Genomic DNA, 16040 nt, shown 5'->3' with positions numbered 1-16040 from the left:
AGTTATCTCTTTTCATGCTTTTGGATCGTGGCAAATAACATAATCGCATAACAATTACTAATCCGTTGTAATCGGGGGATACCTTTATTCCTCTAGTATCACAATTCATAACCTTGATCATTTGTTATGCATCACATGTTTTAAAAAAGAGTTCAAATACCCCGGGCGTCATCTGTTGTTATGGTGGTCGTCAAGGACTGGCGTCATAATTAGCTAATTAAGCACAGCGCCGCCACTTTTCCTATGGGGATTTTGTACAGGTTTTTCATGAGATCATAAGAAAGTTTGTTCCGTTATTTTCCAGCAACGTTCTGCGGGGCAAACTAGTTGGATATCCACATTTCGCGGTTAGTGGTTCTTTTTTAACGCCCCGTAGCCACCCCGAGCCAGCCCCATACCACACTTCGATTTTTAACCAATAAAAATAATAGTTTCCATATTCTATGGTTTCAATTATTATTGTTTTATAGCTAAACACCATGGTTCAGTTATTTTTTCGGAAACCGCACTACTTACAAACAACCGAGGGCGCTGCTGAATATATAAAATGCAGCATGTGCGCATTTTATTAAAATGCCAAGTGTACACATTTTTATATAGGAATCATGTTTGCGTAATATACGCATTTTAACACCAAAATTACACATTTTAGGCTGTGAATATGTTTATTATTATTATTATTATCTAGAATAATTTATTATTATAAATAGTAATGGCATGACTCACCTTACTTGCTGACTTTCACTTGTGTTACTTTCTCGTAATTTTGTGATGAGGACTCTGACAATGTTGATTAAGAACACGCAATTTGCCTGAAACAAAAATATTCATAAAAGACACAAACAGTCCTTAACAATATTTCAAGAGATAATTGTTCATTAGTATCAATATCAAAATGTTATTAAAACACGTATTTACCATAAAATTCACATCGTTACTATACCCATTTACCATTATATAAAACCATAGCTTTGCCGACTCGTGGTTATGAATCAATTTAAATGTAGCCCAATTGTTTTTATGGTAAATAAGAAGGTTATCATAAGGTATTGCTATAAGTAATAAAAATAAAAATGTTATCCTAAGCAGTATACGCGAGCTATAAGTGGGATATTTGATATAATTGTGAACAACACTGCTCACTTTAAAAGAATATCAATTTACAAATTTAGAGCACTAATGAGGAGGTGAATTGTTTGAATAACTCAATAAATTTCGCATGCTATCAATTTTTTTTAGACCAGAATAAAATAGACTGATTTAATGTGGCGACACATAGGTAAACAAACAAGATACTTAACTGCTGGCTTTAAGGGTACACGATGTATTGTTCGAAGCAGCCAAAATATAAAATAAAGATCTTTATTATCTTTTAATCAAGTGTTATTGAAAAATAACACTTTGACGTTTTGCAATAAATCATTCTAAAAATGATATACTTTTAAACCTTGCTTGATTTATTGCTGTTAATGAGTTACGTACGTTTTAAGTGTTTTTGTTTCAGCCCTCTTTACAACATAACTCAAGAACCACAGGACCTACAAAACTATATCTGTGATATTTAAATTCTTCTACACATTCGCTATGAAATGATCAATGCATGTTTGCTAAAGATCACTACCATTCGCAAGATGCCGTGAACTACCAAATCGCAATAGTTTAAAATAGTTGCTAACCTTAAAGGTAACCGTATGGAGATATTTGACTGATCCCCCGAAGGAAATACGTTTTTAGAATTGTACAGTTTTATAGACTGTTTTAATATCGCAACGTTTACGCAAACAGGGTAGTTCTGGAAACAAAACCTAGACGTTCTTCGTGAATTTAAACCGCTTTTCAACCAAATTCTGATGACGTTTAAAGTGTAAGCATTGCTAAAAATGAATAAATGGTTAAAAACGACACTGAGCCGTTTTATTCAAATTCTGATTGCATCAAATATCACAATAGCACAAAGGATTTTCAAATTTTCCTGCAACAATAAGTTAAGGCAAATAAGCTCAAATAAACATGTTGCGAATATAGGCGTTGACAATATGTGAGGCAACAACTATGTTTAGCAAGCAGATTACCAATAGATACTTTGAATTGCGGATGTAACATAAACCGAACAGAACCCTTATTAAAAGAAGATTTTATTCCAGCCTTCCCCATGTATTGATGTTGCGTTTCAACAAAGAAGATACATTATTAGTTGCGACTAGTAATATGGGAAATTCATTGTGATACTCCAGCCTTGCATTACTCCCCGACGTTAGACAAATATTGCACCACGTTATTTTGTTAAATTAACAATGTTATTCTCTTTGACGACATAGCACAACCGTTGTTAAAAACATACACAATATAAGGGTTTATGTAATGTTTCCAAAAATGTAATAAATTATTGAAATTAACTTTGAACCTTGAAATTTCAGTATAATTCATTTGGGGTTAGAGAGACGCAGATTAATGTGTGTTGTGTTACTGTTATTGCAATCATACTACTCGTAAAACAGCCAGCAATTTTTAATATATTTAAGGTGGTACTACACCTCTTGGTAAATTTGTGACTATTTTTGCATTTTTCTCAAAAAAACAATAACACACAGGTAACAAAAGTTATGTATATTATAGAGCCAAGGAATCCAGTCACAACACTGGAATTTCAGTGACCCAAGACAAGCGGTACGTTATTTATGATAAGAAAAGAGGTACCCATAGAATGTACCTCATTTCTTAACATATATAATAAACCACTTGTCTTGAATCACTGAAATTTCAGCGAAGTAATTAGATTCCTTGCCCCTATGATATACATAACTTTTGTTACCAGTGTGTAGTTATTTTTTGAGAAAAATGCACAATTAGTCACAATATTTATCAGGGGGTGTAGTACCACCTTAAAGATACCGTAATGGTTATAATAAGGTTAGTCATATATCTATGGTTTACTACCTGAACCTCCTTTCAATGCGACTAACAATGGTTACTATAAATAATCAATGAATAGCCCCTAGATAATGCTAAAAGACTTAATTAATGAACCATCTGGAAACATATTCACTCGAGACGCTACTTCTAACATTTGAAATCATGACGAACAACGAAGAAACTTCATCCAGACACTAAAACGTTATTCGTGTAAGTATTTTGTGAAATTCTCAGGAAAAAACGTCTACTAGACTTTATTTGACGCTTTATACAATATGTATTTAACCCATAAGATATCCCTTGGTCTTTCTCTGCCACTTTAAGGGTGAAATGTAATCCTTGTTCTTTTCCTGAATCAAGGCAGGCATTTAATTCTCCAAGGGTTTGCAGCCAGTAGTGTTGCCATAGGTAGTCAGGTAAATATGATACGTACAAGTTTGTGTTACCTGATACCCCTAGTCTAGGGGTATAGTGCCGGTGTATGTACTAAGCAAACATCATGTTATGTGACTGATGTGGGGAAAAGGAGTTATTCAACGTAGTATCATATAATTAAAACGTTGAAATTATTCTTGATTATAGCATGGAAAATTGTTATTAAATAAAATACTACGTTTGTTGAAGAAGTCAGTCTAGGTGGATTGATTGATTGATTGATAGAATGAATGTTATCTGTTATAGTTTGCATATTTCCTTTACTGTGTGAGCCGTATTGTTTTCATTAACCACATGACTGCATTTCTTTAATCACTGAATTTACTGAAATCATGTATGTGCGAGATGTATGGAATTATAAGCACTTTGATTTTAAAACGAAAGAAAGAAGAAGAATTAAAGAAAGAATGAAGAAAAAGGAAAGACGGGAAAAGTGCGGTTTGTCGCGTTGGGATGTAGGGTGGGGGTGTGTGAATGCTTGTTTTCGGTGGGGTCAGTGAGTTCGTTAAACGTGTATTAATATCAGGTTTGTTAGGAAATATTGTAACTTGAAAAATTGTTGCTTAAAACAGTGGCATTGTATGTGACTTTTTAATAGATGTGAATTCATACGTATATTGCTCTAACATGCTTACACCTTGTTATGCAAACAAACAAACACTGACACTTCTTATTACGTCAACATATATGTCAAGTTTGTAGGCTAAATGTAATTCAAGCTGGCCCTCGGATAAATAAATGGTTAAAAGGTAACAGGCACATGTAAACTATGACACCACATGTTATTTACTCCTATAAGTAGGACAAGAAAAACAATTGACCAAATACGCTCACGTATTGGCTAGAATTACAAACTGTCCAGGTATAATTAGATCATCGTACGTCTGTTAAAGGCTTGTGGAGGTAATATGGATTCCATTCTTATATTACAGACAGTCCACCTGCTGCATGGCCAGAAAGGTGTCAGAATTTCAACTCCTTGTTTTCTTGAAACTTGAGTGGCGTGAGACGGTTTTCAGATTTCACGTTACTGTGGATCACTAAATCGAGGTACTTCAACGTGGTATTGATCAAAAGAAATAGGACAGTGCTTTAGAATGGATTCGTTTACTTTATAGCAATTTGTAGAGAAATCTGGCCGGAGTATAATACCAAATAAGAGTATAATACCAAATAACATTCCAGATTTGTTATCTTGTATAAGATGGTATATCGTTCTTAGGCCTCTCGATTTTGTGTTATACCTACGGTAGGTAAGGTATATCACAAGATCGAGAGGCCTGAGAACGATGTACCATCTTTATGGGTATATGGGACATTTGACATCGTAATGGCAGATTTCGTGCTGTATGAGCCAATAGTATAAAGTGTCTCAGTTCATCAATTTTAGATGTGACCAAATTCAAGTTTCCCTTTTCATTTACATATAGTGGTGATGCTATACACATGCTATTGCTTAAAGGTGTATCTATGTCCAAACTTGATATCAAATGAATTTAGGCATATGAAATAGAAACGAAATCTCAAGAGAGGTTATTTTTTTACAATACTATGAATACATATCAATTTTTTTCAAGCAATAATGGTATCGTTAATAGTTTGATACTTTAATAGTTTGATCATTTTAGAATGAATGTATGAAATATATTGACCTCACACTGACTGTTGAGAACAGCAGAGGATTTTGAAACAGGATCAGATCAAAATCGATTTAATAAAGGAGGTCATTTCAATAAAGAGGTCACCGAAGTTCCATCTCATGTTGCTCACATTACATGTATTCCTTTTTGTTTTGTTGTAAGTAGGTCACTGATTAACCAATACTTATCATTTCGGTAAATTATACAAACATCATTTTGTAATGCTGGGTAACAATAACACCAGTTAAGACCACAAGGTAAATAACAATTTTATTTTCCTAATCCTATTTTACAAGGAGTATATTCATTTTACAATCATATCATATCATATCATATCATATCATATCATATCATATCATATCATATCATATCATATCATATCATATCATATCATATTATATCATATCAAACTTGATTAATCTTGGAACAGAAAATGCTGAGTAAAAATACAGAGTAAAATATTAAAGAATAAAATACAATATAACAATACAACAAAAAATATAGCAACGAAAATTAGCAGGGTGGACGTACAAGATCATTTTTTATTCTGAGCATCATTTTGAGGGCCTTGTTTCAGCAAAGCTCAGATCGTCAACATACTTCTATCGTTTGCATTTAGAAAAAAGCTTTTCGTTGATTGTGCCGCCAAGGAAACCAACTGACAGAACTAACGAGTAACTAAGTGAATTAATTTGGTTATCATGATTGTTTTATCTATACAGTAAGAGGATTTTGAGAGGTCAGTTGCGAACAGTTGCCAACCCTGTCTGCTGAGTTAAGCTCATCAAACCCATCAAACTACCGTATTTCTAACGGTCAATAAGGCACTTAATGTCATCAAGAACCCAATGCTGACATTACCCTGGCACACAAAAGCAAATTGAGATATGTGGCACTGGCAGATGGATCAAAGTTTTGAGATCACAAAGTTACTGGTCTCTCTTTCGTTATTGGGATAGCAGTGGCATCCTTTCCACAGTTGAGGTACTTTCCCCTCATTGAGCGAATATTTCAGTATAATATATTCAGACAATTGATCGGAAGTAAGGACATTGGCCTAACGTCTTATGGCAGTGTAAATACTTCTGAAGTTTGTGCTTTTGTATATTGTATTGCAATGAACATCGAATAGTTAATGTAAACAGCAGCTCAGTGATATATGAGATTGATATTCACAATACAGCCGCCAAGATGATAAATCGACAAATTAAAGAAAATTTATTATGATATGCAAAAACTCAGAAATGACATACATAAACAGCTGAATAGTAATATAAACACACCCATAAAGAGCCATAGGCACCCTAACACAACACATCCCCTACCACACCGACACACAACAAAAACAAAAACATACTCCAACACACCGACTCCACTATACATGGGGAGCCTCTCGCACAATCTTAACATGATATGACGGCAAAGAATAACCCAATCAAGAAAAGAAATTCCCATGAATTGAATTGCTCAACTCTTACCTGATGTTCTTTACCTTGTATCTAAGACTACATTTCTATGTTATGTATGTGACTCGTCCCTGCAAGAATTCTCTTGTTTTTAATTGTTTTGAACCATTGATACTTTTGCAGATGGTACAATTTTTGGGTTCTTTAGATATCTAGTACCAACGTACTATAGTATTAGTAACATGATATTTTAATATTCAAATATACAGAACTGAATAGGGGTTTAAAAAGTCAGTAGCTAACTCTGAAACGTCCATTGAAAAATTGTGTATCTTGGTATCACACAATTGGTCATTTAAACGACTTTTTGTCCTTATTGTCCATCAAGTTTTGTATTTGTATACAATTTGTTTTTATTATGTCCAATGATATATTTCAAGAACATATCATCGTTGTAGTGTCGGGGAAACGGTAGTGAAAGCACACCGCAGAAATAAAGATCATGAGCTTATAGCCCATGGTCAGCGTCTTCATTCTATATTTCCTTTCGATCTGGATTATTCTCCGCCTTCTCTTTAAAGACTAGAGATCAATATTCATTGAGTTTCACCATCTATAGCATTAGCATATTCTCTCGGGGACACAATGTTCTAAATTGATATTGAATTTCGGTTCAGGTATACAGATTTGATCAATTATCTTTCCGGAATATGAATTTTTGATTTTGCAGATATGCTTTACTATTTCAGATTAAGTTTCACGATATTTTTGTTTCATACACATTTCTGGAAACTGTGTACTATAATTGAATTAAAGATGCGGGCATGTTGTATGTCCTGGGAAAACATTCTTGTTATTTGAGAATTTGGGATAGTAACCCACAATACTACATGTGGAATTTAGCCTACTTGGAAAGTATTACCACGATTGTGTGATATGATGAACATTACTGATTACAGTGCCTTAACGACAGTTCCAAGTGCAAGATATGCACCGATAGTACAAAAGCAGGGTAAATTAAATAATGTTGATGCCAAAATATTCATCAGTGTGTTTTCCTGACAGTTATTGTAAGTCAATACAGGCTGCTTTAAATGTAATCAGGCGTCATATCATCTTATAAAGCACACCAAAACTGTTACAGAAACCTTGTGTGCGAAAAAAACCGAAGATCGTTCAATACTAAGATTGTATACAACCAACAGGTTACAAATTATATAGAGAAATCATAATTGAATATATTTGGTGTGATCTCACAGACAAAATTATTTGTTTCAGAACAAACCCCTTTGGCATCATGTATTCCCACAGCAAATATTAAGAACTGAAAATCTTAACGTCAATTTTTGATCCCTAAAGGCACAACGCACGAAACGAACCAATCTACAAAACATCCCTTTACTCTATTTAACAAATGTAGAGCAAATCGTGATAATATGATTTCGGCTGATGCCTTTTAAATATTAGATAGTAGTAAGTTATAACAGATAAACCACAACTGATAACTGCATGCCCAATATTGCGAAATATTTTTAGGCTCAAAGGAGTTACAATCGCATTATGGCGACGTTTAGTCTATTCAGGTGTTAAAATGAAAGTTCAAGTTAATGTTGTTCAGGAAGTACATTTATTACTAAGAGTTTGTTTTTAACCTAATTTGATAAGCTGACCTTTTTAAATATATTTATCTTGTTTTAATGAAGATCTTGATCTCCTTTATGAGATGCTATGGGTGTCTTCTTTGGGTCCCTAAATAAAAGCAGCAGATGCTTGATCCTAATTTTACTGAAAGAAGGCTGCTAATCGGTTCACCTTAAGTAATTTAGTACACTAGTATACGCTAGCGTACGGGGGCCTTTTGCCAACACGCTTGAGGAGCAGAAACATAATGTTAATATCAAACTTGAGGTGAACCAAAGAGTGATGCGTCAAAGGATATAGTGATGTAGAATAACAGAAGCTTATAAATATGTTAATCAACTTTGTGGCTTTTATCAGATTGACAAGGTTAGGTAAGTTGACACGTGACTACTCATAATCAACAAGTGGACGACCCCTTCTCATATCTGCTACTATTAAATAAACCACCCCGCAATTTGCAAAATAGGTCTTGTGTACGTGACTTATAACAGTGTCCTTCCATGAATTGGCCCCTAGATAATTAATAATTAATGAACCAACTGGAAACATATTCACTTGAGACGCTACATCAATCAATTTAACAGTTGAAATTATAAAGAAAATTTCATCCAGATACTAAAAAGTTATTCATATAATGTATTTTTGATGAAAATCTTGGCAAAAAAAAAATCCGGTACTAAACATTGTGCAGACTTGAGTTGACGCTTGTACACAATATATATTTAACCCAAGATATCAATTGGCCTTTCTCAAGGGCCACGTTTAAGGGTGAAATGTAATCCTTGTTCTTTTCCAGAATCAAGGCAGGCATTTAATTCTCCAAGGGTTTGCAGTCAGAGGTATGGCCGTAGGTTGTCATGTAAATATGATACGCATCGTATTAGTTACCTGATACCCCTATTCTAGTGTATGTACTAAGCAAACATCGTAATTACGTGACTGATGTGGAAAAATGGAGGTATTCAACTTAGTTGGTGATAATCAATACGCAAACAATTAGTCCTGATTATAGCAGGGAAAATTGTTATTAAAGGAAACAACACCTTTGTTGAAGAAGTCAGACTATGTAAATTGGTTGATTTTATGAAAGTTATCTTTTATATATCTGTATGTTCTATGACCCATCATTGTTTCATAAAGCATATGAATACGCACGAGATAATAAATTCCTGCAACATTACATTAGCTCACTTTAAATTTATAAGAAATAAAATAGGAGAAAGTAGAACGAAAGAATGAAGATTAGAATGAAGCCAAGAATGTGAATACGAATTAATAAACGTGTTTTTGTGCGCGTTGTGGTACGGGTATAGGGTGGATGTGTGGTGTGTGGTGTGTGTGTGATGTGCTAGTTTTCGGTGGAGACGCTCAGATTGTATTCCCGGATTGTATTAGCACCAGCTTTGAATTGCACGGTTCGATGCAAAATCAGATGTATATCACTCTACATTCTTGCGTCTTTTTATGCAAACAAACGATCTTCTTATTGCGTCGACATATGCCAAGTTTGTGGGCTAACTGTAATACAAGATGACCCTCGGAAATAAAAAATGGTTGATAGGTAATAGGCACATGTATTTAAAACTATGACACCACATGTTCATATAAGTAGGACACACTCCTATAAGTAGGACACGAAAACAATTAACCAAATACGCTCACGTATTGGCTAGAATTACAAAATGTCCAGGTATAATTAGATCATCGTACGTTTGTTAAAGGCTTATCGAGGTGATATGAATTCCATTCTTATATTACAGACGGTCCACCTGCTTGCATGGCCATAAAGATGCCAGCATTTCAACTCCCTGATTTCTTCAACAATAAGTGGCGTGAGACGGTTTTCATATTTCACGTTACTGTGGATCACTAGATCGAGGTACTACGAACAAGTTTCCATGTATAATGTGAAACAAAACAGGCGAAACAAGTCATTTCGACTTGTAGTCATGATATGCTGGATATTACAAGATATGATAAAATTGAGTTTATTTGAGGGATCATAAAAATATCATTCATTCCTCAAGAGTTATGGTCACATTAAAGCGAAACTTTGAAAAGTTGGAGTAACAGGTACAGCCCAATTGAGCTAAACATAGACAAGTGATAAATTTCAGGAATGCATTTTTGTAATACCGATAGGCATATTGATTAAGTGTATGATAATTGTAAGCATGTAAGTATCTCATGTACCATAAATACTGAGACGTTTGGGCAGGTGGACACAGGGTGGTGTAACTGATACAGGACATACATTAATTCAAAGTTGTGCATATTTTATTAACGCGGCTGTGTACTCTAGCCATTGTTTCTTTCTCAAAATTGAGTTTTTATGATATGTTTGTACCTTGTTATGTTTTTTATAAATACAAGGAATGAAAATCAGATTTGTAAACTCCAACTGCAATATTTTAAGGATTTTATTTCACTATTCCACTCGTGTTTGAAATTGAAAAGGAAAGAAAATCTTTGTTGTACCAGCAAGGTACACGCGCGCAACAACTCATCGCGTTGCGTATCGCGCAATTTGTTAACGCACGAATACGCGACGCATACGCGACGCTTATCTGCATGCGCGGCGCATCTTATGGAAACACCACGGAAGCACTGATTTCACAAAAACCTAGTGGTCAAATGGCTCCGTTTTAGCTGATAAAATGTGGGTTTTTCAAGTTCTTTCCCCGATTTAAATATCAAGTTATGAATGGATTTCGCTCAAACTTCTCAAGGGGCTGTGGATTTACCCGATGTTCACGTAATATAAGTTACAAAAACGAAAACTGTCGCATTCTCCTGTGAGATTCGATGAAAGTGCAAAATGTGACCACTTTAAACTTCAACGGCCATTATTTCAATGTTCATTTTCTCGGTAAAATGACGATTTAGGTACACGATAACTCAATAAATACAGCATCTATAGGTAAGCAAATGTGATCATCGTAAAAAGCATGATCAACTCAAGAAATGGTTTTCTCATTTTTTTATATTTTGGTCTATTTCCGATTTTGGGCATCATTTTGTGCAAAAAAAAACCCGTTTTGGAATGGAGCCTCAAGATTGAGCTAAAAACAAAATAAAATATTTTGGAAAGAGTGTTTTTTGTTATGATGTACCTAACAAATATTGCCAAAAACTCACTTTTTGTGATTTTCTTCAAAATTGTTATTTTTACCCCAAATCTGTATTTATATTAAGATTTATTGATGTCTTGCCTTCATAAAAATGTATACTTTTATATGTTTTGCGCGAATAATTACAAAGTTATTGCACTTTTACTACATGCATGTCTGAGAGTACACAGCCACCTTAAGTAACATTTTGGCATAAATAACTATACCAAAATTTACTTAGAATTTTAGAATTTGTATCGGTCACCACAACATCAAAAATAAATCAGAGAATAGACAATATTTTCTATTTTAGTTCATTAGCAACATTATTATTCATATCTATTACGATTGTTTAAAATCCCTGTTTCACTTCCTCAACAACATATCCACTTGTGATAAGTGGGTAACAAGACTAAATAATTTGCTAATTATTTGCATAATCATTATTTTTGGTTATCAGACTTGTCAAATATTTTCTTGTAGAGCAAGGAAAAGCCACCCTCAACATTAATCAAGGGTACAATTTTGCCCTTGGCCCTTCAGTCGAGAAATAAGAAATTGGGAGTTTGGGAGACTCGAGATACAGGCTTGAGATAAATATTGTCAAACTTATTTATTATTGACTTTCTCTAAACAATATTTAAATATTTATTAACAGACACCCTAAATATAATTCATGGAAATTGGTATCACGTTTATGTCAAGTTGACGTATTCAGCGGTACCAAAATCAAATAAACTTATATTGTGGTTTGAAACGGAAAGGCAACATATTTATGGGTAAATGGAATATTTATTATCATATCGGGATATTTTGTGCTGCATAAGGCAGTAGTATAAAACGCCCTACTTTAACATAACCCACGCACTTACCTCACTGTCCCGGTTACCCCAATCTGCTTTACATGTGACCACTCGAGTCCAGAGGTCCATTTCACTAAACATTTAACAGTAACCGTTCTTAAGTTACGAATACCCCTTTACGAAGAGTCCCTGTAGTATATTCCTGTATTCCTGTACTTGATCTTTCATTATATCACTTGTTCTCTAAGCTGCAGACAAAATTCACTAATTACAAATATCCGCCATCACCCACTTCGTGAGGGGGATGGAGGAAAATGGAGGCCAAAATTTCGATTTTGAAGCCATTTTTCAAACGTCACCACGGTCAATGTATCCCCGGGGGTGGGAAAAGTCATTAATGTAACCGTACAAAAGATGACAACGTTTACTGAGGGTAGGGGTCTAAATCGTGATCATTAAATGGTACAGAACGACAGAACACATAGAGTATTCATTTATGCATTACTTTCCACTATAAGGGAGCTCAATTATGACCCCTACCCTCAGATATGTGAGGAGGGGCCGGGAGATCATCTTTTATGCGGTTACATTAATGATCTTCGCCACCCTCGGGGATACATCTTATACCCACTAATGTTATGTATAGACCAAAACACACATACATACTGTATACACAAACTTATCTCAATATGTGACTTGACCTTGACCGTGGTGACATTTGAAAAATGGCGTCAAAATCGACATTTTAGCCTCCATTCCCCCCCCCTCCCATCAAGATGTGCGTGATAGCGGATATTTGTAATGAGTGAATTTTGTTTACAACCTAGGGAACAAGTTATGTAATGAAAGATCAAGCACAATTATCAATAATATTATCATTATATCCAATGTTTTCAAAAATGCTGATTCTATTCAACTGGTCCTTTAATTCTTTTGAGGAGTGTATCAAATGAAGTAGATAAATGACACCGATCTGTATCGAATACTACGTTATTAGTTCGCATTTAAATAAAATCCGACCCTCCGTAAGGTACCACATGGCAATTCGCATGATAATACAATAAAACTGGTGATAGGTATGAATGGGGGGTGGAATCGAACTAGAGACCTGTCCTGTCCTGCTGCAACATGTCTGTTATTTCAATTGTTATACTGTTGCGGTTGAGGTTAATTGATTGGGTCTACTAAATCCATTTTTAAAAGGGTCATTTCGACAGGGGAGGTCACTGAGGTTCCCTCTCGCTGTAGCTTAGGCCCCGTATCCATAGGCTGTTCCCTTGTGGCGTGTGCCCTTGTTCCGTGAACTCACTTGTTCCCATGTGACCTGACACACAGACAACGAACCTTTGTTTTGCTTAGTGGCCGCTACGGCCACTTCTGTGTGGCAGGTCACATGGGAACAAGTGAACACGGAACAAGGGCACATGCCACAAGGGAACATCCTATGGATACGGGGCCTTAGGCCCTGTACGGGGCCTTAGGCCCTGTATCCATAGGCTGACAACGGCCACTAAGCAAACCAAAGGTTTGTTGTCTGTGTGGCAGTTCACATGGGAACAAGTGAACATGGAACAAGGGCACACGCCACAAGGGAACAGCCTATGGATACAGGGCCTTACAGCACTCCTGTTTCTTTTGTTGTAAATAGGAGGTCATTTCGACCTGTTCGATAAAGTAGTTCACCACTGTAGCTCACATTACAGTCATTCCTTTTCATTTTATTGTAAATAGGCCACTGTTTAATTAGTACCTGTCATTTGGGAAAATCAAACATCATTTTGTAATGCATGGTAACAATAACACCAATTGAGTCTACACGGTAAATAGCAGTTTTATTTTTCTAACCCTATTTTACAATGAGCATGTTTATTTTCTTTGTTTAATTTGTATATGATATTAGGACAATTATTGATCAGATGGTCGTTGGTCTAACGTCTTATGGCAGTGTAAATACTTCTCAAGTTACTGCTTTTTAATATTATATTGACTAGGAATAACGCAATGAACATAACACTGTTAATGTAAACATTATTGATAATAGATGCGACTGATATTCATAATTTCAGTCGATTCACCGTACTAATATTTTCCTTTCTATTCCACGCAACAAGTAGTCGTTATGTAGGCGATAAAAGTATTATAGAGCGAATATTTCGATAGCAATAGTATTCGATATGTTCGACGGGGCGTAGGCCAGGATTTATTTGTGGGGGCGGATTTTGAAAAAGTGGATCTTTTCCCCCCAAAGTGGAATTTTTTGGACCAAGAGCATAACAAACCTAATTTTTTTCGTTAGCTAAGCTCGCAAATGGACAAATATTTGGACATTTTCGGGATAAAAAAAAAGCCACAATTACCCTTTTTTCACCCGCAACGCTCAAAAAGCGGACCTTTTTGACCTTTGGCGATCGGGAGAGGGAGAGGCGGCCGTAAGAAGACCGCAAATTTCAGGTTAATACGCTATGCCAATTTTACTAAATCGCCAGAGTTGAGCCACTTTTTGCCAATTTCGCACATCAAGTTTGTACCACAAAAATGAACTCTCGTACTTATCATCAAAGATCTCAGAACAAAAGCAAAGGGTTTTCATGTTTTTCTGTCACTTAATTGACATTCGTAAATAAATAATATGATATTTATTTCAAAATCATAAATTAAAATACCACTTCAAATGGCCCATTGTTAAAAATTACCCATCTGAAGAGCACCGACCAGATGGTTCATGATTCTATTCAATTCAGTCACTTTTGCTACACAAAGATACGAAAGTGGCACAAGCTGTTTTTAGGAATACTTACTCAATTGATCATAATCTTCGCTTGTAGACCACGGATTATACTGAAACAGGGCTTATTTGTTGTATATAGCTTAAGACATTATCTTGACAACCAAGTAAAATGTATTACAATCAATAAGTGACATGTTTTCCTAAATACTATTTTCTAAACTGTATAATTTGTTTGTTACAACATGTACATACCTGTGTTCTAAGTACAAGTTACACGACTGTTATTATGTTGGTTAGGCTAAACAAAAGATGTCATTTTCGAATGTTCAAAAGTTCACGGCATAAAATTGTGGTTACCTATGACAATGCAAGCATCGAATGAATTAAATTTTCTTCCAAAAATGTCTCAGTATTTCATGATTTTACGGCAAAAAACTAAAAAAAAGTGAATTTGCCGTTTCAGCTGACATGGACGCGCTAAGAAAAACAAACGGCTTTTTTTGTTTGTCCTTATAAAAACGCTTTCTTTTCTCATTATTTCTTAATGATAACGTGGTCCACAGTTTGATATGTTGTAGTTTTCAATCGTTTTAGTGCCATAAAACTGAAGTGATTTGTGACTATTAGCTCACGAATTTGCCCAGAAATCAAGCTTCGAATTTGCTCACCGATAGCTTTGTATTTGACGATATAGTCCTAAAGATATCGTTTTTGGTATATCAGGGTAGAATTTTTGCAACGCATATTAAATATTCTGTTATTCTGTTGATGTATAAATGTGAATGAAAGTTATCTTGATGAGTCAAAATTACGTTTTAGAGCAATAGTTGCTTATTTGAACAATTGCAATTTTAGCTTTTGATGCGATCGCCAGTCGTTTCTGTTGTATTTACTTGCAAATTTTCTACTAGATACGGATATTCTTGGACTCCAGCTTCAAATGCGAAGTTATCGGTGGGCAAATTCAAAGTTAGACTTCTCCAGCAAGTGAAAACACACTGCAAAAATATTTATAAAATGTGAGCTAATAGCCCCTGGTAGCATCGTCATTGTATATTTCCTTTCGATCTGGATTTTCTCCGCCTTCTCTTTAAAGACTAGAAATCAATATTCATTGAGTTTCGCCATCGACAGCATTAACATATTCTCTCGGGGACACAATGTTCTAAATTGATATTGAATTTCGGCTCAGGTATACAGATTTGATCAATTATCTTTCCGGAATATGATTTTTTGATTTTGCAGATATGCTTCACTATTTCAGATTTAGTTTTGCGATATTTTTGTTAGATACATGTCCTAGAAACTATGTACTATAAATGGAAATGTTGGATGTACTGGTAAACTATTATAGTAAAAAATGT

General features: G+C 34.9%; 1 protein-coding gene across 4 annotated transcripts in view; it reads right to left on the bottom strand.

Annotated features, from left to right (window-relative positions):
- LOC140151202 (PDF receptor-like) overlaps positions 1-16040 on the bottom strand; it is a 280133-nt gene that overhangs the window by 25575 nt on the left and 238518 nt on the right. For all 4 annotated transcript variants that reach the window (XM_072173457.1, XM_072173458.1, XM_072173456.1 and 1 more), the window contains one exon: positions 727-812. In XM_072173457.1, coding sequence (XP_072029558.1) covers positions 727-812 — 86 coding nt within the window. The remainder of the gene's footprint in view (positions 1-726; positions 813-16040) is intronic.

The sequence above is a fragment of the Amphiura filiformis genome, chromosome 4, assembly GCF_039555335.1.
Source record: "Amphiura filiformis chromosome 4, Afil_fr2py, whole genome shotgun sequence".
In the NCBI taxonomy this organism is placed as follows: Eukaryota; Metazoa; Echinodermata; class Ophiuroidea; order Amphilepidida; family Amphiuridae; genus Amphiura; species Amphiura filiformis.
Note: the sequence above shows the minus strand (reverse complement) of the source record. Positions and strands in the feature narration are given on the sequence as shown.